This window comes from Nylanderia fulva, unplaced genomic scaffold (genome assembly GCF_048542155.1).
Source record: "Nylanderia fulva isolate GAGA-0341 unplaced genomic scaffold, ASM4854215v1 Scaffold9, whole genome shotgun sequence".
In the NCBI taxonomy this organism is placed as follows: domain Eukaryota; kingdom Metazoa; phylum Arthropoda; class Insecta; order Hymenoptera; family Formicidae; genus Nylanderia; species Nylanderia fulva.
In genome coordinates, this window is record NW_028191026.1 from 6,171,883 (window position 1) to 6,197,779 (window position 25,897).

The following is a 25,897-nucleotide window of genomic DNA, read 5'->3' on the forward strand; positions in this document are numbered from 1 at the left end:
TAAAATAATCACGCGCTCGAATAGACTAATAACATATAATGTGAGTAATAATGGAACTAATGCGGCATATGCATTTCAATTACAAATATTCCGGGCGCCCAAACTCAAACATCACCGTCGCCGTCGCCGTTTCGATGTTCGAGTATGTGTCAAAAATTTCCAGAGGGAGAGAGAAAGAAAGAGAGAGAGAGAGAGAGAGAGAGAGAGAACAAATCGAGCGTTTAAATATAATCTCTGCCGATCGCGACCCGTTTTTCCGCGAGATAACGCGGTATAGTCTCTTTTAATAGACTCGGAATAAACGTTTAATAAACGTAATCAATTATCGATATGGCACGAATCGTATACATATATATATATATATATGTATTTGTGTATTCTTTCCTTCTTCGAGCAATGCAATCTAAATCAATTTAAGGGAATCCTAAATGCTGTCCTGTTTTATCTATAAAATAATTTTACGCACCCTCTTTTTTTTACTGATTGCACAGTATAATTTTCCACGATATTAAAGTGCATATAGAAACAAAGCGTGGATCTACCGATTTTATGTTAAGAATAAAAAAATTTTAATTTAATTTTTATCGATAAAATAGGACAATATTTAGGATCCTCTTAATACGCAATGTATGTCTCACGAAGAAGTGTTTAAAAAATGATGAAAATTAAAATAAATGTTTTGTTTCTCCCACTCACTCTTTTATTTTTATGTTAAGAACAAAGAAATTTTAATTTCTTAATTTAAAAAGTTTCTTTTTTGTTTTTGCTTTTTGCGTTTCTGTATGTACAGGATGTCCCATAGGAAATTGTTGAAACTGTCATTTTTAATGCATGCAATTATTGAGAAAAAAATTGTGTTGGAAAGAGGAAAGTCTGCAGTTTTTAATGGATACAAATAAAATGTTTGAATATCAGTTTATTTTATTGATAAAAAGTAATGAAAATGTTAATAATCACATAAAATTACAAACTAATGATAAATATTTTCAACAGTGCCAGATTTAGTAGCAGTTTTTAAAAGGATCATCAATAACATTAAAAATGACATATTTGAAAACATTTCTATGAGTTTTCGTAAAAGAACAGAATTTTGTACAAATTCAAATGGAGTGAACTTTAAAAATATTTATCATTAGTTTACATATGTGATTATTAGCACTTTTTTTATTACTTTTTTTATTCAAATAAACTGGTATACATTTTATTTATATCCATTAAAAACTGTCCATTAAAGACTTTCCTGTTTTCAACACAATTTTTGTTTTGCTCAATAACTGCACGTATTAAAAATGACAGCTGATTAGTTTCAGCAATTTCCTAAGGGACATTCTGTACTTTAATATCACGGAAAAGCATTTACCATTAGTTTACATATGTGATTATTAGCACTTTTTCATTATTTTTTTTCAACCAAATAAACTGATATACAAAGATGTTATTTATATTCATTAAGAACTGCAGACTTTCCTGTTTTCAACACAATTTCTATTTTGCTCAATAACTGCACGCATTAAAAATGACAGCTGATTAGCAATTTCCTAGACACCCTTCAATATCGCGCGAAAAATCATTTAATTATTCCCCGGAATCAACGAAAAGAAACGAGTGCGCAAAAATGATGTTTTATCGATAGAGAGTAGAACGCGGGGCGTTTAGGATTCCCTTAAATAAACACGATAAATCTAACTCGCTCGCTCGCGTCTGCTTCGAGGAAATCACGCAACAGCGGGATTTCCTCAAATCTGGAAGTCTCCGGAGGTGTAGTTACGGATTAACGCCTCCCTCCGCCTGGCGAACAAATTTATAATCTCGCCGAGCGATACGTTCAGCAGAGCGCGGCGGGGATTAATTCTCGTATTACGGCCTGATTTACAGTGCTAAATCACGCGCGAGAGGAGTTTTTGGATTTCATTTGAATAGATCACAGCGCACCGAGAGAAACACGGATAAATAAATATCTCGTTCGCCAGCTGAGATCTATATATATATATATATATATGTATATATATCTCGTTGTCTTGCTGTCGTCGTCGTCGTCGTATCATCCTGCCCTCTACACATCCCCAATTGCGTTTAATTAAATCGACCGTGTCCGCGTCCGTCACGAGCACGTGTGCGTTGACATCGCGCTCGATGGGTTAAAAAGATACAACAAGCCGGTAAATGGTAAATGTTTCATTAGAGTGGAGCAAATTTGCCATGGAGTAATATCTCCGGGGTGGCAGGACGGGAAAATCGCGATAAAACGCACGTACATGTAGATACATGCATACTTGTGGGTGTCCTCGCTCTCTCGCTCGCTCTTGTCGGGAGACAATCGTCGCCCGCTCTTATCCAATTTATTTCCCGCGCGTGCACCAGCGCGGCTTAACGTAGGTGTACGCGCATCCTTTGCATTTACATGCGAGAGGAAGCTCCGGAGATTTGTTCGCGTCTTAGGACAGGCGACGACCCTTGCGCATCTCGCTTTCGCGGTATTTTAGGCGCGTAGAGAGAAACCGCGTAAATAAAATCGCGGTAGGTGAAAGAGGAGTCTGGGAAAGGAAATGAATCCAGAGGGTAGATTTCGTTCCTAAAAAAAACTGCCAAACAAAGAAAAATGTCTCTTTTACCTCTTTCGACCATGCAAAATGGGGCGTTTGTCCCCTTGGAAGGAGTGAAAAAATTAAGCATTTACTCCTCTTTAAAAAATAAATATTAGAATTTATTTACATATTTAATATAAAAAATTACAATTTAAAAATTTGTTAAGAACAAAAACTTTTAATTGTGCCCTCCTTTGGAATCAGTAAAAAAATTAAGTATTTGCTCTCCTTTAGAATAAATATTGGAATTTATTTGCATATTTAGTGTAAAAAAATTAAAAAATTAAGAAAGAATAAAAAATAAGAAACAAAAATATTTTAATTATGCCCCCTTGGAATCAGTAACAAAATTAATTGTTCTCCTTTCAAAAGTACTGATAACAATAAACGGGGACGCTGTAATTTCGTATAAAAAAAACAATAAAAGATAAAAAATTACAGTTTTTTATCGGCCTCTTGCATCAGCTCATAAGAATACTTATTTAATACCAAAGTTTTACAATTTATTTGTGCACAAAATATGTCATTCCCAATAGAGATGACATGAAAGAATAATACAAAAGTAATAAAAAAGAGATTAAAAGCTTGTATCAAAAGATTCGTACTTTTCAATCTGTATATTCATTAAAAAGCGAACCTAACCTAACTTAAAGTCGGTAAAACAGAACAACGGCAGCATCCTCTTAATATAAAAAAATCACAAAAAATTAAGAAAGAATTAAAAAATGTTAATTATGTCCCCCTTGGAATCAGTAAAAAAATAAAGCATTTGTTCTCCTTTTGAATAAATATTGAAACTTATTTAAATATTTAATATAAAAAATGAAAAAATTAAATTTAAAGAATTAAGAAAAAAAGAAACAAAAATTTTAAGTATGCCCCCTTGGAATCAGTAAAAAAAACTAAGCATTTGTTCTCCTTTCAAATTAAACACTAGAATTTATTTACATATATTTAATATAAAAAAAATAAAAATAAAATAACAACAAATTAAGAAAGAAAGTGCTTTCGACGTATACATTATTTCATTTCGACGCGTCAGAATCACTCGATAACGATGTAGAAGAGAAGCGAGATTTTCAGCCTTTAGCATTAATAACGAAATTTTGCCCGATGAGCAGGTTAACGGTTAGGTTGTATGAAAACGTCGTCTCAAAGAGATTCGTTAGTTCCCCGATTCAATAGAGCGCGCGGCGAAAAATAAACGAATCGCGTGGGATGCTTAAGGTCTGCGATAGAGGGAAATCGATTTTAGAACTCGGAGAGATTAACAATTCAATCGACCTCGCGATTGCTACCGGTTCGGAATCGCTTCCCCGTCCGAAGGAACAGAGTAATTTCGGAAATTGTTTATCCTTTCGGTTCCCCATGGTGATTCAGGCGTAAGAGTATAATCCAAAGTCAGTTTGTAGCAATGAAATATCAAATAGAGAAATAGAATTTTTTACACACACACATATAGGTATCCTAGATAGACAAGTCAATGACTTTACGATACACATGTGTATTTATTTCTGATTAAAAAAAAAGAAAAAATAATCCGCACATGTACACACGGGGAATCGTACAACAGTACGAGTCAACAAGTGACGTAAACAATTCAAAACAATCAGCTATTTGGAACACAAAAGATGAATAGCAATCTATTCACTTTATTGTATTTTACCTCCGTAGTTACGAATCCTGTATTTTATTCTCTCTCTCTCTCTCCCTCTTTTTCTGCCGATTATTTTTTTATATATACATTTAATCACTTTGTTGCCAATCAACAACGTGACGCATTCGAAAGTTAAATGAAAGCTATTGATAGCGGATCAACAATAGTGTACAATTACTTTATCATCCCCATTAAATAATAAAAAAAAAAGATAAAAAAAACCCAAAAAATTCCGAGCGTCGGAGAGAACCGTCCATCCCCGGTCGGGCGAAATCTGCGAGCGTATTAATTTGATGTGTCGCGATATTTCTCCAGTTTTTGCGATAATTAACATAGCGTCACGCATATATATATATATATATATATATATACACGTCTGTCCGTTATATACGGGAAAAACGTTATATCGCGCCAAGCCGAGCGATAGTAATCGCGCGCAGCTCCTCGTTTTTCGCTTCATCATTCCGCGTTGGAAATGCGGGATTTAAATTCAGGGATGCGGATATTAACCGGGGGTGTATAAAATCGACTGTGCCAGAGAGAGAGAGGAGGATATATTTCACCCTCGCGCTTCTATCGGGCTTCGCTTGAGGAAAATAACAAGCCAACGTACGAGACGAGGATCAATTATCGGGTTCAAGGAGCAGGAGGAATAGTATCGCGGGCTCTCTCCTGTATTGAAAATTTATCGCAGCAGCTTATTTCCGCCGCGGTTGAAAGGAATATTTATACGGGCGCGGGTGGCTAATTTATCTCGCAAGGAGCGCTTTATCGGTTATGCCCGATCGGACATTCGCGAGCGGTTTTTATTTTTCTCTTTTATCCTCTTTCCACCCCTTTCCATCTTTCCACCCCTTCACCCTCAACCCCTCGGCGTGTCAAGCGATGCCAACAAAGTGACTCTCGAATGCGACCCGAACATGATCTCGACAAGATCGCGTAAAGGCATACGGGAAAGTGAAACACGATCGGACACGAAACGATCGTACACGCGACGACACAACACGATCAGATACCCTGTTTATGCGCTTAATAAGAGAGGAGCTGTCGGGGGTGAGTCGGAAGAGAGGGTGCCGTTTATGCTTTAGAGGGAAAAAATTCAATTCGAACGTGTATATGTACGAAGTGCCTCAGAGGTAGAGGATCCTCGATAGTCCAGTAAAATTAGACTTCGACTTCAAACAAATTAGGGAGTAAAAGCGGGTAAATTTTAGTTTTTTGCCATTATCTCGAAAACTATCCATTTTACGAGAAAAATAGTTATTATCAAAATTGTAATTCATAAAATTCTCTACAAAAGAGGTTATTACACTTTTTTTCGTACAACTAATCGTTTTTGAGTAAAACGTGCGGTAAAGTTGCAATATTTCTAATATAATTTTCTTTCAGATTTAATTCGCTCTATATTATCGAAACGATTAATTCCACGAAAAAAGTATACAGACCTTTTTTGTAAAGAATTTTATGAACTACAATTTTGTTACTGACTATTTTTCTCGAAAAATTGATAGTTTTCGAGATAATGGCAAAAAACTAAAATTTATCCCCCATAAAAAACGCCCTGACTGAAATTAAGAGTACTTTTTATTAGAATATCGAAATAAAAGTCTCCACAAAAATTCAGCTTGATTATAATTTTTTTGCCCGTTTCAAGTCTAATTTTACTGGACTACTATTTAATGGCAGATTTTTGGGGTCATTCGGAGACGATTTTTCCTCAGAAAAATGTCAAAGCACCAATAATTGCGATTGAAAATAAAGAATTTTTCGCAAACTAAATCTCTCTTTCTCTCTTGTGGAAATAAAATATTAATAAAACTACACAGAGAGAATTTTTTCCTAGAATTTACCCTGAAAATCGTGGGACTATATGGTATTGGAAGAATTTTGTAAGAACTTTTCTGATTAATATTTATCACAATAAAAAGTATTAATATGTACCACAACAAGATATGAAATACGTTCGATTAATTTTACTCTGAACATATTAATGTTTTTTATTCTAATAAATCTTAATCAGAGAAACTCATACATTTCTTCCAATTTCAGAGGGTGAATTCTAAAAGAATATTCTCTCTGTGTACATTCTTCAATTAATTTCGAGTTTATTTTAATAAAATTTTAATTTAAGACTTAGCTGCAAAGATACAAGATGTCAAAAATTAGGACTCGACACTTTTCACTGAGGAAAATCGGTAATTCTAGGACACCCTGCATAATATAAGGATTTTATTGGTCGATTTTAAGTTCATGCTTCACCTTACTCTCGAAGTTTAAAATATTGAGATTACCGAGTTACGCGAAAGGCAAGCGAACCTCAACGACAGGTCCATGAAAAATCTACTGTAACCTTCGTCCTTATTATGAAATAAGGACCTGCAAGTTCCCGCGGAGAACACACCCCGAGAGTTCCCCTACAATATTTCTTCCTACATACTTGTAGATACATCGGTGCTTTAACTCGAGCCATTTCTCGGGGAAGTCGTTACTCGCTCCGTCGAGTAACGATTTTATTTTTTCCTTCACACGTGCGCTACGGCGTGAAAAAAAATGCACGACGACCAGATGGCCGATTCCATAAATCTCCTTTCGCTGACAGTCCTTCGTATTCTTTTAACTTATTCGCCACTCGCATCCGTATCAATTTGCGGACGACAGCGAATAACGAATACGACGATTTCCCAAAGATTTATCGCGGAAAAAAAAGAGCGCGAGATAGAGAGAAATCTGATCGAGTAAAGAGCTGTTACCAATAACTTCTCGAATAGGGTGGCGAACCGTCCCGAATTTTCCGATTTTCGACTCTCAGAAACGTCCAAAAAACTTGCGATTTGTCCCAATTTTTCACGTAACATTACATAATATAAAACAATCATACTAAAGTTTCATATATATATAAGTATAAAATTAACTCTAGAATTTGATTTTATGGTGGTAATCGTGGAATGATATGGTATTGGAAGAATTTTATAAGAGTTTCTCTGATTAATATTTACAGCACAATATAAATATTAATATCTACCATAGAAATATAAAATATGTTCGAGTAATTTTACTATGTACATATTAATATTCTTTATTGTGGTAAATATTAATCAGAGAAAATAAAAATATATAAATATTTATGAAATTCTTATTCTTCTATTTACAAAATTCTTTCAATGCTATATTGTTTCACGATTACCATAATTTTTAGGGTAAACTCTCTCTCTCCGTGCATAAGAAAAATCTTTTGAATTTTTTTATCGTTTTTATGTTCGGTTGCTAATTTATTCATTAATTTTGTTTTAAGAATTTATCAGTTCAGTTTCAAACTAAATAATTATTTATATTAAAAAATAATATACAATATTAAAATATAACATTATGTTCCAAAATTAAAATTATACAATAAAACAGTTCCGGTTTTTTAAGGTTTATATCCCGAAATTGATCGATTAAGAGTTGGTTACCCTACACTGGAAAAAAATTTTGTGTAAAATTACATGATTATGCTAGGTTTTTTCGACCCACCATAATTATGCAATATTGCTACTTATATGGAAGATTACAAATTATATGTAATTTCACATGAAATATAAATCTTCTATATTTTCAAAATTAAATAATGATAAAGTAAAAATAGTAAATTGAAAATTACATATAATTTTTGCATAAAAATAATAATTTTACCTATATTTTATATATATTTATACATTAATATATATTTTCACTTTAAAACAAATGGAAAAAAATTACAATAATAAGCAAGTATAAATTTCCCAGTTCTGAACAATTAATTTTCATATAAAAGTACATGGATTTTTTTCAGCGTATTCTCGAATAAACTCTCGGAAAAAAATTTTTTATATATAAATATATATAAATAATTGTATAATTATACATATAATCGTAAAATTATATTTGTGAAATATGTCCATTTTTATACATAATTATATAAATTTATATATAAATTATAAGGGTTCATATATAATCATGTCAAATTACATATGAAACATATTATATATTTATATATATGAAGAAATATTTATTATATATATATAATAAATTTATATAAGTATATATAAAAACAACTTTTATCTAATTATGTATGGACATATTTTATATATAATTTTGCGGTTATAATTTTACATATTTCTATATAATTTTATATATAGAAATATTTAAATAATTTATAAGATTATATATACAGAAATGTATATAAAAATTTGATGTAGAAATATTTAAATAATTTATAAAATTAATGAAGTCGCCAGTGATGAGTACAACCATACAAATTTATTGAAATTTCGACCTAACTGACCAGTATAATTTAATTAGAAACACTACGTTTCGACCCTTAGGTCCTTTTCAAGTGTAACTTTCAAGATGTTGATTCGACAGCAATAAAATTACTAATGTTAAACCGGAGACAAGTAAATCAATTTAAGTCAAACGTTTTTAACGTTTAACATTAGTAATTTTATTGCTGTCGAATCAACATCTTGAAAGTTACACTTGAAAAGGACCCGTACCTAAGAGTCAACACGTAGTGTTTTTAATTAAATTGTACTGGCCAATTAGGTCAAAATTTCAATAAATTTATAAAATTATATATACAGAAATATATATAATAATTTGATAATAGAAATATTTCTATGTATATAATTTTCTATAGAAATATTATTACATAAAAACTGTTTTCTCGGGCTGTCGAAAAAAAAAAAAAAAGAAATAAAGAAAAATCGCAAGGAATTCTTCAGGCAGCGTTTAATCCCGCGATCGAGCATCATCATGGATTTCACGCGCGCGGATGTAATGAAGAACAATGTCCGCCCCACGTACGCGTGCCGGCCATAAATATTCAGTTCGTCGAGGCGGGCGCGCGGACATTTTAACCCTCTGCCGATCGCGCACGCGACATATATATTTTGACATCCCGGATTATACGATGAACTGCATTGAGCACAATCGGTCACCAAAAGCCCGATTAAATATTCATACGCCTGGTAATTGCTCGATCTCTGTGATTCGAAATTATGTGTATGCGTGTATATATTGTGTGTATATATATATATATATATATATATATATATATATATATATGTATGTATATATATATATAAATATGTGTGTGCGGGATGGCAAAGAGAGAAGGTGGAGGGAAAAAACAAATTTCGCGATACACTATGATCTCTGCGATCCTCAATCAGCGGATCGTTATCAAAGGTCGTCAAAGGTTGAAGGTTTAATGAGCGAATTAAATTATGATAATACTGTTTTTCCAACATTTCCTATTACGCCGCATTATTTCCAAAATATACGTCCGCCGACGCGTGTGTTCGCGAAGGACTATTTTGCTTTTGCAAACAATTTTGCAAACAGCATACGAAATGCGTAAATATTGATAAAACGGATACCCTTTTGCTCGAAAGAATTTCAAATAATTACAAAACGAGAGATATCTGATAGTCGTTATTATTAAATTCGTATATATAATATACGAATCTCGCGGTTTTTACCGCTTACGAAAAATTAAAACCTTTTATACCATTCAACTTTTCATTTTCCACATTGTTCTCAAATAAATAAAATGCCTTTCAAATATAACAAAAATAATAGGTAACAGTTTTCTCTTGATAATATATTAATGAGAGAAAAATTGCTTTTTCCTGCGATTGTATTTGAAATTAAATTGGTGAAACACAAAGATGGGGAAAAAAGTAGCCGAATTAATGCAAAAGAATGCGATTCTACCGATGTGCTCATGCAAATTTATGTAAGAAAATTTCACTAAATTGATGAAGAATTATATTTGTTGAAATTTAATAAATGAAAATGAAACGCATTTAATATATATAATTAAAATAATAAACAACGGTTTTCTCTCGATAATATATTAATGAGCGGAATTGTTTTTTCTCGTGATTGTATTTGAGATTAAATTGGTAATAGTCCAGTAAAATTAGACTTTGACTTAAAAAAAAATTATAATTAAGCTGAATTTTTGTGGAGACCTTTATTTCGATGTTCTAATAAATATTCTAAAGTACTCTTAATTTCAGCCAGTGCGCTTTTATGGGGGGGTAAATTTTAGTTTTTTGCCATTATTTCGAAAACTATCAATTTTTCGAGAAAAATAGTTATTATCAAAATTGTAGTTCATAAGATTCCCTACAAAAAAGGTCATTATACTTTTTTTCGTGAAATTAATCGTTTCGAAGGTACCGAGCGAATTAAGTTTGAAAGAAAATGTATACATTACTATAGTATTATATGTGATTAACTATTGCAACTTTACCGCACGTTTTGCTCAAAAACGATTAATTGTACGAAAAAAAGTATAACCTTTTTTGTAGAGAATTTTATGAGCTAGAATTTTGATAATAACTATTTTCCTCGAAAAATTGGTAGTTTTCGAGATAATGACAAAAAACTAAAATTTACTCCCTTTTACTCCCCATAAAAAATCGCCCTGACTGAAATTAAGGGTACTTTTCAGGATTTCATTAGAACATCGAAATAAAAATCTCCACAAAAATTCAGTTTGATTATAATTTTGTTGAAGTTTTGCCCTTTTCAATTTTACTGAACTATAAGAAACAAAGATGGGGAAAAAAGCAGTCGAATTAATGCAAAGAAATGCGATTCAACCGACGTGTTAGTGCAAATTTGAAAGATATATGTACGAAGATTTAGTTAAATTGGTAAGCCGTCGAGAAATTATATATTTGTTGAAGTTTAATACACGCGGCACCTTTTAAACATTCCGAGAATTCGCGCTACTAAAGTTTGTACTGCACCTGGAGTACAATACGGCCGCATTCTATTCCGCCACCTAACACCATCATTTCACTCGCGATATAAACGAAATGGCGAGAAATAAAACGCCTTTTCAGATCCCTTTATCTCGTTAATCTTGTCGCGCTTTACGCGCTCAAGATACAAAGCATAACAGGAAGAAGTAGAAGAAGAAGAAGAAGAAGAAGAAGAAGAGAGGGAAAGGGAGGCACACAAACGGAAGAAAAAGGGAGGAGGAAAAGGGATGCTTATTGTACCCCTTGAATCTCTTTTCCTTCAGCCGCGAACGCTACCTGCCGTTCAAACTTGGCAATGTCACAACCGATAAATAAGACTCGCAATCTTTTCCGCCAGAGTCGGGGCACAATGGAGGGAAAAAGTCGTAGGGCGTATCAGGTGCGAGACAAGATTGCAACAGGGAAACTTACACCTGGTGCGCCTGGAAATTCGACTCTGCGGCTCACACACATCCTCCTTTTCACCCCTTTTTCCTATCCCGCGAGAGATGCGGTCAGACGCGCAGATATTTCTTCCTAATATTTCCTCGCATTTTCTCGCAACCTTCGACCGTAAACACACGTTCAAAGCGCGAAACAAACGTCGCGCATATAACATATATATATATATATATATATATATTTATATATATATAGAGAGAGAGAGAGAATATATATATGTCAAGTGATTTATATCGTGCGCACGACTTTTCGCGGTCGTGAATAAAGGAATTTAAAATGAGAAAGAGAGAGGGAGTCACGCGATACTTTTCAAATAATTTTCGCGATTTAAATGACGAAGAAGGTCTCTTTGTGCCTCGAGATAACTCACATTCAGCGAACTTTCAGCGAGATGTACCTTTAACAGAAATTTAATTCTCTCTCCGGAAAGAATTTATTCTGAATTTCACGAAGGAAGATTATGGGGAAGAAAAGGGGATAAATTGTGCGATTATTTGCGCGGCGTTGTATCGATTTTATTTCGCGATAAATTGGCTCGCTCGCGAATTACGAAGGCTTTATATATATATATATTATAGCGCGAGTGGTCTGTCGTACGATATGTGAGAGGAAAAAAAAATTAATTACCCCTAATAACAGCGTTCGGATAATTTCCAGGCAGCGATACGTTTACGTTGCGTGACCCTGATGCTTATCGAATCAATGACAATGCATACGTGCGTGCGTACGCAACGGGCTCGAGAATAGCCGCGATAAGGGCATCTGGCGATATATAAACGGCAATCTCGTCTCGCACCGGTCCATTCATTAGCGGACTTAATTTAAGACACCGCCGGCGGAATTTTAAACACGGCAAACACTGACGCGATTAGCGTTAATCACCGCGTTTCGGCTCGCATCGGCGCGAAGGAAAGACTAATTAACGACGCCGGGCGTGTCGTGTGTTTATGAAGGCGTCACTCTCTCTCTTCTTCCCACCTCTTTCCAGCATATTATCGTTTTACAAAAGCGCAAGGTATGATTAGAGGACACGCGCGCGTTTGTGCCGCGGAAAGAATTTTGACAAACGTGGAGATTCATTACTGCTGCTACGCGCCTGACCACAATTACCGAATATTTGTTATTCGTTGTAATGCCGCGCGTGCATTGTTTGTACATATATACACGGAACATTCCTCCCCCAAAAATGCCGGTAAACTCGCGGTCGGTTGTTTTTTCTTCGCGAAAATTGATCCGCCGAAACCAGAATATATTACGAGTTTTCAATTTGTAACGCTATATACATATACATATATATATATCTTGGCAATCGTATGCTTCAAATTAAATTCCTTTTCAATTAAAATCCGCGAAAAATCGGCCGCAAGCGGAATATACCTGTATCGCCTGTTGGATAGAGAATTTTTTTTATTTAAAAAATTGCCACTCTATATCTCTCTTTCTTTTCCTCTCGCATGTTATTTAACATGCGTGAAGCTAGCAAATCATTTCATAGAAAAAAAATCATAGATGATTGAATCACTTTGTTGCTGCTAATATTTATTTAGTTTTAATTAATATTTTTTTATTTTTAAAAGAGAGAACTCTTCTTAGAATTCTTGTAGAATTATAAATCTTTTAAATTGAAACAATTACTGATAAGGAGAGAATGTCGTAGAACAAAGTGATATGCTGCGCAAAGTTAGCATATCAATTTAGTCCTTAGGAATTTTCTTTGGTTTAATTGCTAGAACTATTTGTTTAATTAAAATAAACTATTTGTTATCAAAAACTCTACAACTATTGAAAATAAAGCCAATATGAATTTCCACGAAATTAGCCGCTTCACGCACTTTTATTATCACTGTGGAAATGTTACAAAATAAACAATTTCTCACTCACCGATCCGTGCAGTAGTACGCAGCGCATGGATCTGAAAACAAAATATTCAAATTATGTATATACATATGTGTATACAGGGTGTTTTGAAAGGCTGGATCGAATATCTCATAAACAATACACAGTTTCGAAAGAAATATTTTTATTTTGCATACCTCACAGTTGTCTCGCTCTTGCCCGATGCCTCCCTGGGCCTCCTCCTCCTCTCTTGGTAGCACTCACGACACTCGCGAATAATTACGATCGCACGACACTCCCGTTCCGCGGAATTTTATACGGCACTTCCGACGCACGGAATTTTACACGGCACTTCCGATCCATGGAACTTTACACGGCACTCCCGACGCGCGGAACTTACACGGCACTCCCGACGCGCGAAACTTTACACGGCACTCCCGATCCACGGAACTTTACACGGTACTCCCGATCCGTGGAACTTTACACGGCACTCCCGATCCGCGGAACTTTACACGGCACTCCCGACCCGCGGAAACTTTATACGGAACTTCCGACGCGCGGAACTTTATCCGGTACTCTCGAACGACGCGTGAATCGCAATGTTACCTGTAACAGATAAAATACATATCTATATTAGACTAATTTCGCACTATTTATAACATTATTTATAACATGCAGAATATAAATATGTAATTTGATTGATGAAGAAAGTGCTGTAGTACAAAGTACAAAGTAATGTGTTACGTAAAGTTGGCGTATCAATTTGGCCTTAAACATTTTCTTTCGTTTTTTATTTAATCGCCTGAATTATTTGTTTAAAGTCTATCAAGAATTCTAGACTATTAAAAATAAAGCTAGAACTCTGAATCATTTATAATCTTCCATTAAAGATGCATTGGATAGATTTTACAAATCAATGATATTACCGTGAATTTTTAACTGATCATTCTTAATTAACGTTCTAAATCATGATAAATTATTTCAAATCTTTGTACTTGTTCGTTTAAAAGTTAATTAATGAATTTTGCAATTTTGACATAGAATTTTATGTAAATATTTGAGAGACAGATAATAAATTATTCAAATTATGAAAAAGTAATGATAAAAATTTGATTTTGTTATATAATATTCTTCAAACATATAAAAATGTTTCTGCAAAATTTCAAAACGATTTACTTGCTCGTTTTTATTATTATTAAAAAATCTGCAGCGTCAAAAGCGTTAATATATTTTTATCTCCAATTGTACGTCCTTTATACATCCTTAAGTGATATGTTAGCTTCGCACACGGCTATTTATGACTAAAAGATTACGCGCAATCATGTGATACATGTACATATATACGTATTTTCGTGCAACTCGTGTATGCTTAAAGTGAAAGCGTCGTCGGAAAGAAACGCGTCTCTGAAGAAATACGAGCGAAAGGCACTGCATTGTCGAAGAAATTTCAACGTCTCAAAGGCTGTTGCAGTTTTAAAGACGAAGCACGTGAAACCCCGTATGCTCTCGGTTATCAATTATTCCGCAAAGTCGATATCGCAAAAGTCGGGCTGCTTCTCTTCGACATGCAATCGGGGGAACATCCGTTCGCATCATATCAATTCATCCTTAGATCCGTGCTTTCTGCATATCTTCGTACTTTTTCTTTAGAAGCATAAATTACATTTGTCGCATTTTAAATCTAGAAACGCGAGAGAGAATATAGAGCACAAAGAATGAATTTATCATGTATATATTGTAAAAAAATTGTTAACTTGACTGAACCGTTCAACTAAATTACTATTTTGTTAATTGAACATATATTAGTATTTAAGTCAAGTATATATACATGTTTTGTTAGATTAAATATGTTACATATTTAATTTCAATAATATTATATGTATGTTCAATTAACAAAATATTATTTAGTTGAAGAGAAATGCGGGAGAGAATATACAGCAGACAGAATGAATTTATTATGTATAGACTGAAAACAAAATTATTGACCTGACTAAACTGTTCAACTAAATAATTATTTTGTTAATTGAACATATATTAGTATTTAAGTCAAATATATATATATATATATACACGTTTTGTTAAATTTATGTTATATATTTAATTTAAATAATATTAAGTATATGTATATTCAATCAACAAAATATTATTTAGTTGCATGGTTTAGTCAAATTAACAATTTTTTTCAGTGTCTAGAGGTTTCAACTCTAAAAGAAGCGAAATGCCACGCAAAATTTGTTGTCAAAAAAATAGATTTCTAATTAATCTGATAATGTGACATCTGGTTTTGCATCCCCTAAAATTTCCGTATGACACGATATACTATAATAATATATGTATTATCTGCATAATAACGTAATACGAGAGAGAGAGAGATGAGTCACACGTGCGCATATAATTCAAAAAGCACTCGTAGCAGTGAATCACGTATGACTCAGTAGCGGTAAATTCGCAAGTATGCGCTCGTACGAATATTATCGTCGAATTTGATCGGACGGTCGTGTCGCGTGCGAGGACACAGTCGAAGATTGAAACTACTAACTCGAAGAGAGAGAGAGAGTACATCGCGATTATGGCGAAAAGCTCGCGGTGACCTGTCTGTCCCCGAGCGTATTCATACGAGTCTCTCGAGTGAATACGCAAAGTTTCCCATGCAGAGAGCTGCAACTGTGCGACAGCGAGCACGGAAAGGTAGAAGGTAGAGGGTGGGTCAACGGGGACACGTCACCAAGACTAGGGACTCCGCAGGGTCCACTTTCTAGCTGCGCAGCGACTCCACATACAATCCTGCCTACAGAGCGCAACTGCGCGAATCTTTTGCAGGCGTCGTCGTCGTCGTCGTCGCCCTACGCATGACGTCTCTGCAGATACCGGAGCACGTCATCCTAAACGAGACGGTGCGCATGCAGTGCAACTTCAACTTGGACAAAGAGCAATTGTACGCGGTGAAGTGGTACAAGGACGGCCACGAATTTTATCGCTACACGCCCAAAGACAAGCCCAGGTCGCTAACGTTTCCGCTTCGAGGTGTGAACGTGAACGTGAGTTGCAAGGATGCTTTCTTGGAACGTCCAGATTTTCTTTCTTCTCTTCTCGAGCGAGAACAATCACACGGAGAACGTTTTCTCTTAGAATTTACCCTGAACATCATGGTAATCGTGGGACAATATTGGAAGAATCTTATAAAAATTTATCTGATTAATATTTAACACAATGAAAATATTAATATCTAAAATCGTAGGATAATATAGTATTGGAAGAACAAAAGTATAAGAATAAATGTATGAGAGTTTTTCTGATTAATATCTACCACAATAAGATATAAAATATAGTCGATTAATTTTACTATGTACATATTAATATTTTTTATTGTGGTAAATATTAATCAGAGAAACTCTTATAAAATTCTTCCAATACCACGATTATCATGATTTTCAGGATAAATTCTAAAAGAAAATTTTCTCTGTGGCATGCACAGTTGAATTTGTGTTAGATTTAATAGATATCACAGATGTCCCAAACGGTTTACACAGAATTTTTTGTGTTAATTTAACATAATATATATGGATATGTTAAATGGAGACACAAATAATGTGTTAATATTTTAACACAAAATAAATACGAAACTTTAAATAATTTTAAATAAATTTTGTGTAAAATTAATATAGTTTTAATGTAAAAATTAATTAAAAATATGTTAATTTTAGATTTTATCATCCGGACTTATATTATAAAATTAAAAATCAGCACTTTATTCTGTAAATTTTAATGGATAAATCTTGCCACTAATAAAACAGAACATATTTATCGTGTAAAATTGAAAATAGATGCACATTATGTTATTTTTACATCTTTTTTCAGTTTTAATAATTTAACATTTAAGTTCAATTAACACAACAGCAATATGTTAAATTAACACATAAATGTGTTAAATATTTGACACAAAAATTTTAACGACAACCGTTTTTAACAAGAAAACACAAATTTTTCTACTGTGTACTTCGACAACTTTGTATACAGGATGTCCTGAAATTCACGAATGCAATGAATATATGGCAGATTCCTAGGATCAGGATTTGGAGACGATTTTTCTTCGATGAAAATGTCGAAGGATTTTTTACGTGTTCTCACCCAAATTTTAACATCAAATATCTTTTATAAGCATTAAATTAAAACTCTATTAAAGTAAACTCTACACAGAGCATTTTCTCTTTACAGATTATATATAGAATTTATCCCGAAAATCATGGTAATCGTGGGACAATATAGTATTGAAAGAATTTTATGAGTCTCTTTGATTAATATTTACCACAAATAAAAAATATTAATAATCCACCATAATAATATATAAAATAAATAAATAAAATAAAACAAATAAAATTTATAAGAGAAAATTATCTCCGTCTACTTAAAATTAATTGAAGAATGTGATTTTATTAATATTTTATTTCCACAAAGCTTAATTTGCGAAAAACTCTTTATTTTCAATCGCAATTATTGATTCCTCTACATTTTTGCTAAAGAAAAATCGTCTCCAAATAATCTGAAGAATCTTTCATAAACAGATATATTTATAATTCGCTAATTTCGGAACACCTAGTATTTCTATTACGGGGACAGTAATAATCTGACATTTAATTAAATATTTCATATATTGTATATTAAATAAAAGTATCGATCAGTTGTTAAATTTAAGCACCTCTAATAGAAAATTTTCCAATGGTCTATTTTGTTCATTTTAGAGATGTAAAAAGAAGGTTTATGTGTACATAAATACATCGTTCCATTCGAATCTGATAGAATAATGGTTTGACATTTATTAAATATTTCGTATATCAAATATTAAATATTTCGTATATCGAATATTAAATATTTCGTATATCGAATATTAAATATTTAAATAACATTGTCAATTCTTTGTTAAAAAGCATCTTTAGTAGCAAATTTTTCCAATGCCCTATTTTTTTGTTTAATCTTAGAGCTGTAAAAAAAGGTTTGTTTGCATGTATACAATATATCCTTCACGGCGATATGTTTTACGTTCGAATCTGATAGAATCTGACAGAATAATAGTCTGACATTTATAAAATATTTCATATATCAAATATTGAACAAATAAAAGTATTGATCCTTTGTTAAATTTAAGCATCTCTAATAGCAAATTTTTTCAATGCCTATTTTTGGTTGAATCTTAGAGGTGCGTAAAAAAAAGGTTTATGTATACGTATACATACAATATCCTTCAAGGCAAAGTATTTTCTATTCGAATTTGACAGACTAATAGTATGACATTTATTAAATATTTTGTATATCGAATATTAAACGAATAAAACCCGGTCACAAATTTTTTATATATAACAATATAAAATTATATAGAAATTATATAAAATTATACATATAATCGCAAAATTATATATGAAATATGTACATATATAATTAGATAAAAGTGTTTTTTATATAAATATATATATATATATATATAATAAGTATTTCTTCATATATATAAATATATATGTATCATATATAATTTGACATGATTATATATGAATCTATATAATTTATATATATATATATATATATATATATATATAAATTTATATAATTATGTATAAAAATAGACATATTTCACATATAATTTTACGATTATATGTATATAATTATACAATTATTTATATATAATTATATATAAAAAATTGTTTCTCGGAAAGTATCAATCCTTTGTTAAAAAGCATCCCTAATAACAAATTTTTCGATGTCCTATATTTTTTTGTTGAATCTTAGAAGTGTAAAAAAAAGTTCGTGTGTACGTATGCATATATCCTTCACGGCGAGATGTTTTTCGTTCGAATCTGATAGAATCTAGTTTATTCACCGGCGCGCATCGCGCATGCTCCGCGTTCACGCTCGATCGGGCACAGCAGTTTGTAATCGCGAATTTGCATTCAGAGGTTACAGTCCAACCAAACCGTGGTCGTCCTGAACAACGTGAATCTGAGGAGTTCGGGGAGGTATCGCTGCGAGGTGTCGGGCGAGGCTCCCGCCTTTGAGACGGTCTCCGATCACGGAGACATGACTGTAGTCGGTAAGTATTGTCATGGAAAATAAGGGGGAATATATACGCGATTAAGCCGGGATTATAACAAGAACGTGGAGCGAAAGCAGAATTCAATGACAATAAAATTTAAAAGATAATGTTCGGATCGATATTCTCCGATAAAGGTGGAGAAATATAAAGGGTGTTTCAGGAGGAATAATCAGTATTCTAGGACATGCTTATATATACGCATTGTTTTAAGGAGATCCTGATCATGTCTGTTTTATCGACTTTTAATTCAAGGGCTTTTCTTTTTATTCGCTATACAGATTGAAAAATCCTTCTCCACGATTAAAGTACTAATAATAATGAACGGGGAGCGCTGTAATTTCGTATAAAAAAACAATGAAAGTTAAAAAATTAGTTTTTTTATCGGCCTCTTGCATCAGTTCATAACAATACTTATTTAATACAAAAGTTCTGCAGTTTATTTGTGCACAAAATATGGCGCTCCTAATAGAGATGACATGAAAGAATAATACAAAAATAATAAAAATGAGATTAAAAGCTTGTATCAAAAGATTCGTACTTGAATTAATTATGTATGTATATTACATAAGAAACCTAACCTAACTTAAAGTCGGTAAAACAGAACAACGGCAGCAGGAAAGTTTATATAAATACGTGTTTTTCTCTGAACGGTAAATAAAAATACGTACATTGTGTTCAAGTTTAAAAATGAATACATTTATTAACTTAGCAGAATCAAATACTATGAAATGATTTTGTTAAATTTTGTCGTTTCTTGTTGACTATTATGGTTGAATGTAAACTTTTAACATCGATAACGATCTATTTACGCATTCAGCTATGTGAATCTGGCTTTCAAAAAATTAATTATTTAACACAGAAAATGATAGTCTTTTGTATTTAGTTGTTTGCATTAACAGTAATATCGTTTGTAGTCAATTAAAGAGCAAAAAAAAACTAAAAATGACTAGCACGACTTTAAGATATCTGAAATCCACTTGCGCAAACTTTTTTAAAATCGTTTGTAGTTTTTTGTTTGTAGTGATTTCTATTTCGTTTGTAATTGTACAATTTAGAAATGGCAGTGGTTTAAACAAATTGTCAAAAGTGATTTTGTCAATTTTAAAGATTTTTCAAATCTGCTTTTTCGATCAATATAAATTTCGATTGCAAATGCTACAAACAACTGTAAACGAGTCTAATTCGTCTGGAAAAAGCAGATTTGAAAAAAATCTTTAAAACTGACAAATTTAACTATTGACCATTTTTTTAAACAATTGCAATTGCTAAACCGTGCAACTATAAACGAAACGAAAATCATTGAAAACCACTAAACCGAGTCTTTGATTTACATATTTTTAAAAAATGCTGCGCACGCGAATTTAAAAAATTAAAGTAAGGTGCTAGTCACTTTAAAATATTTTTGCTTTAAGATCGATATCGATCTATCTTCGTTTAAAGACGTACTCGAACTTGAAAATATCGCGCATTCAGTTATGTGAATCTGACATGACTTTTGAGAAATTAATTTCTTAATACGGAAAATTATAGTATTTCGTTTGTAGTCATTTTAAAAAATAAAATCACTACAAAAAGCTAGAAACAATTCTAAAAGAATGCGCAAGCGAATTTTTGATATCTTAATCTCGAGTGCGATTAATTAAAAAAAAATATTTTTTAACTGATAAACAAGAAACAAAATTATTCTTACTACAAATAACTACAAAAACAAACTGCTATTATTTTCTATATTAAAAAATTAATTTTTAAAAAGTTGAGTGCTACATTCACATAAACCCCAGAATACTGACATTTCTCTTACAGGGTGTCCAGCGAACTCAATGAAAAAAATTCCCTGATTTGTTCAGATTTTCCAAGACCAGAAATCAATTTTTTCCCTGACTTTTTAGTATTATTTTTTCCAAATATATAATTTGTATATATCTATATGATAAATCAATTAAATCATGAAATCCTTGAGATATTTTTGTCAACAATGAAAAGGTTCGGAAGTTAAAACAACAAAAATTTAAATAAATTATACACACAATCTGCATTAAATAAATTATACAATCTGTACGATAATCGAAACAAACATGTCACTATAAACTATTTAAATAATCGCCTTTTTTATTTATATTATATCAATTTTTTTAGTTTTATCTCTATTAAACACATTAAAATAGAATAACACGACGATAAAAATATAAATGAACGAACACACTGTAGATGAATCGATTTTTAACAACACAGAAAATTAGCGTGCTGGGAGTCAAAGGAAAAGTTAATATTTATTTAATAAAAAATTTCAAATTATTGTGTCAAATGTAGAATAATGTGAAAAAATCCAGATAAATAATAAAATTTTCTGACTTTTCCCTGACAATCCCACACGGAGAGAATTTTCTCTTAGAATTTACCCTGAAAATCATGGTAATCGTGTAACAAAATTTGCATTGGAAGAATCTTATAAGAGTTTCTTTGATTAATATTTACCACAATAAAAATATTAATATGTACATAATAAATTTTAGTAAATTTTATTATGTACATATTAATATTTTTTTGTGGTAAATATTAATCAGAGAAACTCTTATAAGATTTTACTATGTACCTACATAGTAAATTTTACTATGTATATATTAATATTTTTACATAGTAAAATTTACTAAGAATTTACTATTTACATAGTAAAATGTATTATGTACATAGTAAATTTTACTATGTACATAATAAATTCTTAGTAAATTTACTATGTACATATTAATATTTTTTTGTGTAGTAAATATTAATCAGAGAAACTCTTATAAGATTCCTCCAATACTACATTGTCGCACGATTACCATAATTTTCAGGCTAAATTTGAAGAGAAAATTCTCTCCGTGCAGATTTATAAAATTCCCTTACAATACCCGGTTTCCTAAATTTCCCTGATCGCTAGACCCTGCTGAAGCAACCTGTATACATACAGGGTGTCCGGTAACTAACGGACCAACGATCACAAATGGATTCTTTGGTCAATTTGGGAACGATTTTTCCTCAGCGAAAATGTCGAAAAAGGTCATCATTTTTTACAACTTTTCAATATTTGTCATTATGTATCTTTATAACTAAGCCTCAAATTAAAATTTTATTATAGTAAACTCTACCTGAAATTAACTGAGGAATGTAATTATGTTAGACTTTTAACTCCAAAACGTTTAGTTTTCAAAAAACCCATTTTTTTCAATCGCTTATAACTCGAAAATTATTGACTTCTCAACATTTTTGCTAAGGAAAAATCGTCTCCAAATTGGCCAGAGAATCCGCCCTTAATCATCGATTCGTTAGTTACCGGACACCCTGTATATATAAATATCCAAATTATACATTAAAGAAATCTTGTTATCCTCAAAACGAGGCGGTGTATTAGCTCGCGAGATAATGATTTGGCTGAAATTTGCGAGAGAGGAGAATGAGACTAGATAAATGAATACGTGCACAGTAAATGCACGCGGGTAAGATAAGGGGGGATCTAATCCGAGGGTACGACAATAGCACTAGAAAGGGTCATGGCAACGTTTCAGTTCTACCTAACGAAGGACCGCAGATAACCGGCGGTCGTCCCAAGTATCAGGTGGACGATGTCGTTCGTATGGACTGCACGTCGGCGCCTTCTAAACCAGGCGCGCTATTGTCTTGGTTCATCAACGACGAGCCGGTAAGTGAGACACTTTAACCGTCGGCGAAATAATTGCAACCTTTGTTTCGTGCCTCGCTAGACTTTTCTCACCGACCAAATGTTGCATTTCTCTGTTACGGAGAAAAAGAGAAAAAACACACAGCGGTGTACGCAATTTGCTAAATAAATCAAAGCTTCATTCCACTTTGTTTTCATTACAAAAGCGCATATGTGCGTGTCCATTTGCGTTTATTTATGCATGCGTGTGTGTGTGTGTGTGTGTGCTGTGCGTTAATCTCGAAAAATACTCTCTCCACTCCCGATAATGTTCTAATTTAAAATTTATTTTGATAAAACACCGGTCACCAATTCCCAATTAAAGGTGAAACGTCGACAGTCTGTCGTGTCAACATTGAATATCGATTTGGAATCCTCGACGTTTATGTATATTTTCCATTTATCCGATCCCATTTATATGTCGTTAATGTTTACAGAACTTGCGCGTCTCTCTCTCTCTTTTTTCAGAAAATTCGTTACCGTTATATTTCAGCGAAATTTTCCACCCTACGCGAAGCTTTATAACCGAATTAAAGATTAACTTTAAAATAACTTTACAGCGCGTGCGCGCGTTGCTGATGAATATTATTATCGTTATCGTGCAATAATTAGAATCTTGCTTCGGTGCTTAATGCAATTTCGCGTAATTGGTTTCGTGAAAAAAAATTTGCATCCGGGATCAAAAGGGAGCAATCACTCCTGTTCTTAATTGTTTTCAAATTGCGTTCTATAGAATATCGCGCGTATCTATGTTTTTCATCTCACCTGTAATTGACGTTGTCGATGCTGCGTAATTCGGGTCGCGAATCTAAAAATCCGAAATAAAAATCCACCTAATTGTTCACGCTTCTCCCATCCGACCGGATTGTATTCCGGTTTTATTTAAAAAAAAATTAAATAAATAAAAAAATAAGCATTTTTCGCGCTTTCAGGCGGACCCCGAGTATCTGAGAGGGCCCGAAATCGTCGTCGACGACAATGGCCTGGACGTCGCGACACTCGGTCTGGAATTTCGCGTCGAGAACAAGCACTTCAGGCAGGGCGACATGAAGCTAAAGTGCTTGGCCACAATAGCCACGGTGTACAAGCAGAGCAACGAGGAGAGCGTGGTGGGCGACGAGAGCGTTCTGAAAACGTCTATAATGGAAAGCCGCGAGACCAGGGCGCAGAGCCACATTCGCGAGGATCTGACGGACGGTAAGACTTCTCTCTCTCTCGCTCTTCCCACACTTATACTTTCCCACACCTGCGCCGCAATTGCGCAACGTTACCTCCCGAGATATCGATTAACTCACCGGTCCTGAGTTTTATCTCGTCTGAAACTTGATGAAATGCGAGTTTCGAGAAATTAAGGGACAGAAACTCGCGAGGACCATCACTGTAATCGTGTACGTCTCTATACAAAATCTTCTCTTATAGTCCAGTAAAATTAGACTTGAAAAGAGCAAAACTTCAAAATAATTATAATCAAGCTGAATTTTTGTGGAGACCTTTATTTCAATGTTCTAATAAAATCCTGAAAAGTACCCTTAATTTCATCCAGGACGTTTTTTATGAGGGGTAAATTTTAGTTTCTTGTTATTGTCTCGAAAACTATCAATTTTTCGAGAAAAATAGTTATTATCAAAATTGTAGCACATAACATTCTCTACAAAAAAGATCATTATACTTTTTTTCGTACAACTAATCGTTTTTGAGTAAAACGTGCGGTAATGTTGCAATATTTCTAATAATTTTCTTTCAGACTTAATTCACTCTATATCTTCGAAACAATTAATTCCACGAAAAAAAGTATAAGCTTTTTTGTAGGGAATTTTATGAACTACAATTTTGATAATAACTATTTTTCTCGAAAAATTGATAGTTTTCTAGATAATAGCAAAAAACTAAAATTTACCCTCCATAAAAAAACGCCTTGACTGAAATTAAGAGTACTTTTTTCAAGATTTCATTAGAACATCGAAATAAAGGTTTCCACAAATATTCAATTTGATTATAATTTTTTTTTAAGTCAAAATCTAATTTTACTGGACTATTAGAATTTAGCCTAAAAATCATAGTAACCCGAGAAAAACTTTTTTATATATAACAATATAAAATTATATAGAAATATATAAAATTATACATAGAATCGCAAAATTATATATGAAATATGTCCATACATAATTAGATAAAAGTGCTTTTTATATATAATTATATAAATTTATATATAAGTAATTCTTCATATACCTAAATATATGTTTCATATATAATTTGAAATGATTATATATATGAATAACCCTTATAATTTATATATAAATATTTCACATATAATTTCACAATTATATGTATAATTATACAATTATTTATATATAATTATATATAAAAAATTTTTTCCCGGGAATCGTGGGACAATATGGTGTTGGAAGGATTTGAATAAGAGTTTCTCTTATTAATATTTACCACAATAATAAATATTAATATCTACCACAATATAGGATATAAAATATGTTCGATTGATTTTACTATGTACATTAATAATTTTATTATGTACATATATTGGAAGAATTTTGTAAGAATTTCTCTGATTAATATTTAACTACGATAAAATCTATTAATATATATTTATCACAATAACAAATATTAATATCTACCGCAACAAAATATATTACTATGCACATAATAAAATTAATCGAACCTATTTTATATCTTGTGAGAGATATTAATATTTTTTATCGTGATAAAAATATTATATATAATCAGAGAAACTCTAAATTCTAAAATCCTGCCAATATCATATTGTCTCCACGTTTACCACGACTT

General features: G+C 32.4%; 2 protein-coding genes across 2 annotated transcripts in view; one reads left to right on the forward strand and one right to left on the reverse strand.

Annotated features, from left to right (window-relative positions):
* Positions 1–25,897, reverse strand: part of LOC114929992 (uncharacterized) — a 312,459-nt gene that overhangs the window by 273,884 nt on the left and 12,678 nt on the right. The window contains exons 3-4 of the mRNA XM_085489768.1: positions 13,514–13,922; positions 13,362–13,392 (exon numbers count right to left, since the gene is read on the reverse strand). Of these exons, the coding sequence (XP_085345894.1) occupies positions 13,362–13,388 (27 nt within the window). The 5' untranslated portion in view covers positions 13,389–13,392; positions 13,514–13,922. The remainder of the gene's footprint in view (positions 1–13,361; positions 13,393–13,513; positions 13,923–25,897) is intronic.
* LOC114928767 (uncharacterized) overlaps positions 1–25,897 on the forward strand; it is a 49,090-nt gene that overhangs the window by 14,897 nt on the left and 8,296 nt on the right. Inside the window, exons 2-5 of the mRNA XM_029300113.2 lie at positions 16,137–16,354; positions 19,260–19,395; positions 22,944–23,077; positions 24,028–24,292. Of these exons, the coding sequence (XP_029155946.1) occupies positions 16,137–16,354; positions 19,260–19,395; positions 22,944–23,077; positions 24,028–24,292 (753 nt within the window). The remainder of the gene's footprint in view (positions 1–16,136; positions 16,355–19,259; positions 19,396–22,943; positions 23,078–24,027; positions 24,293–25,897) is intronic.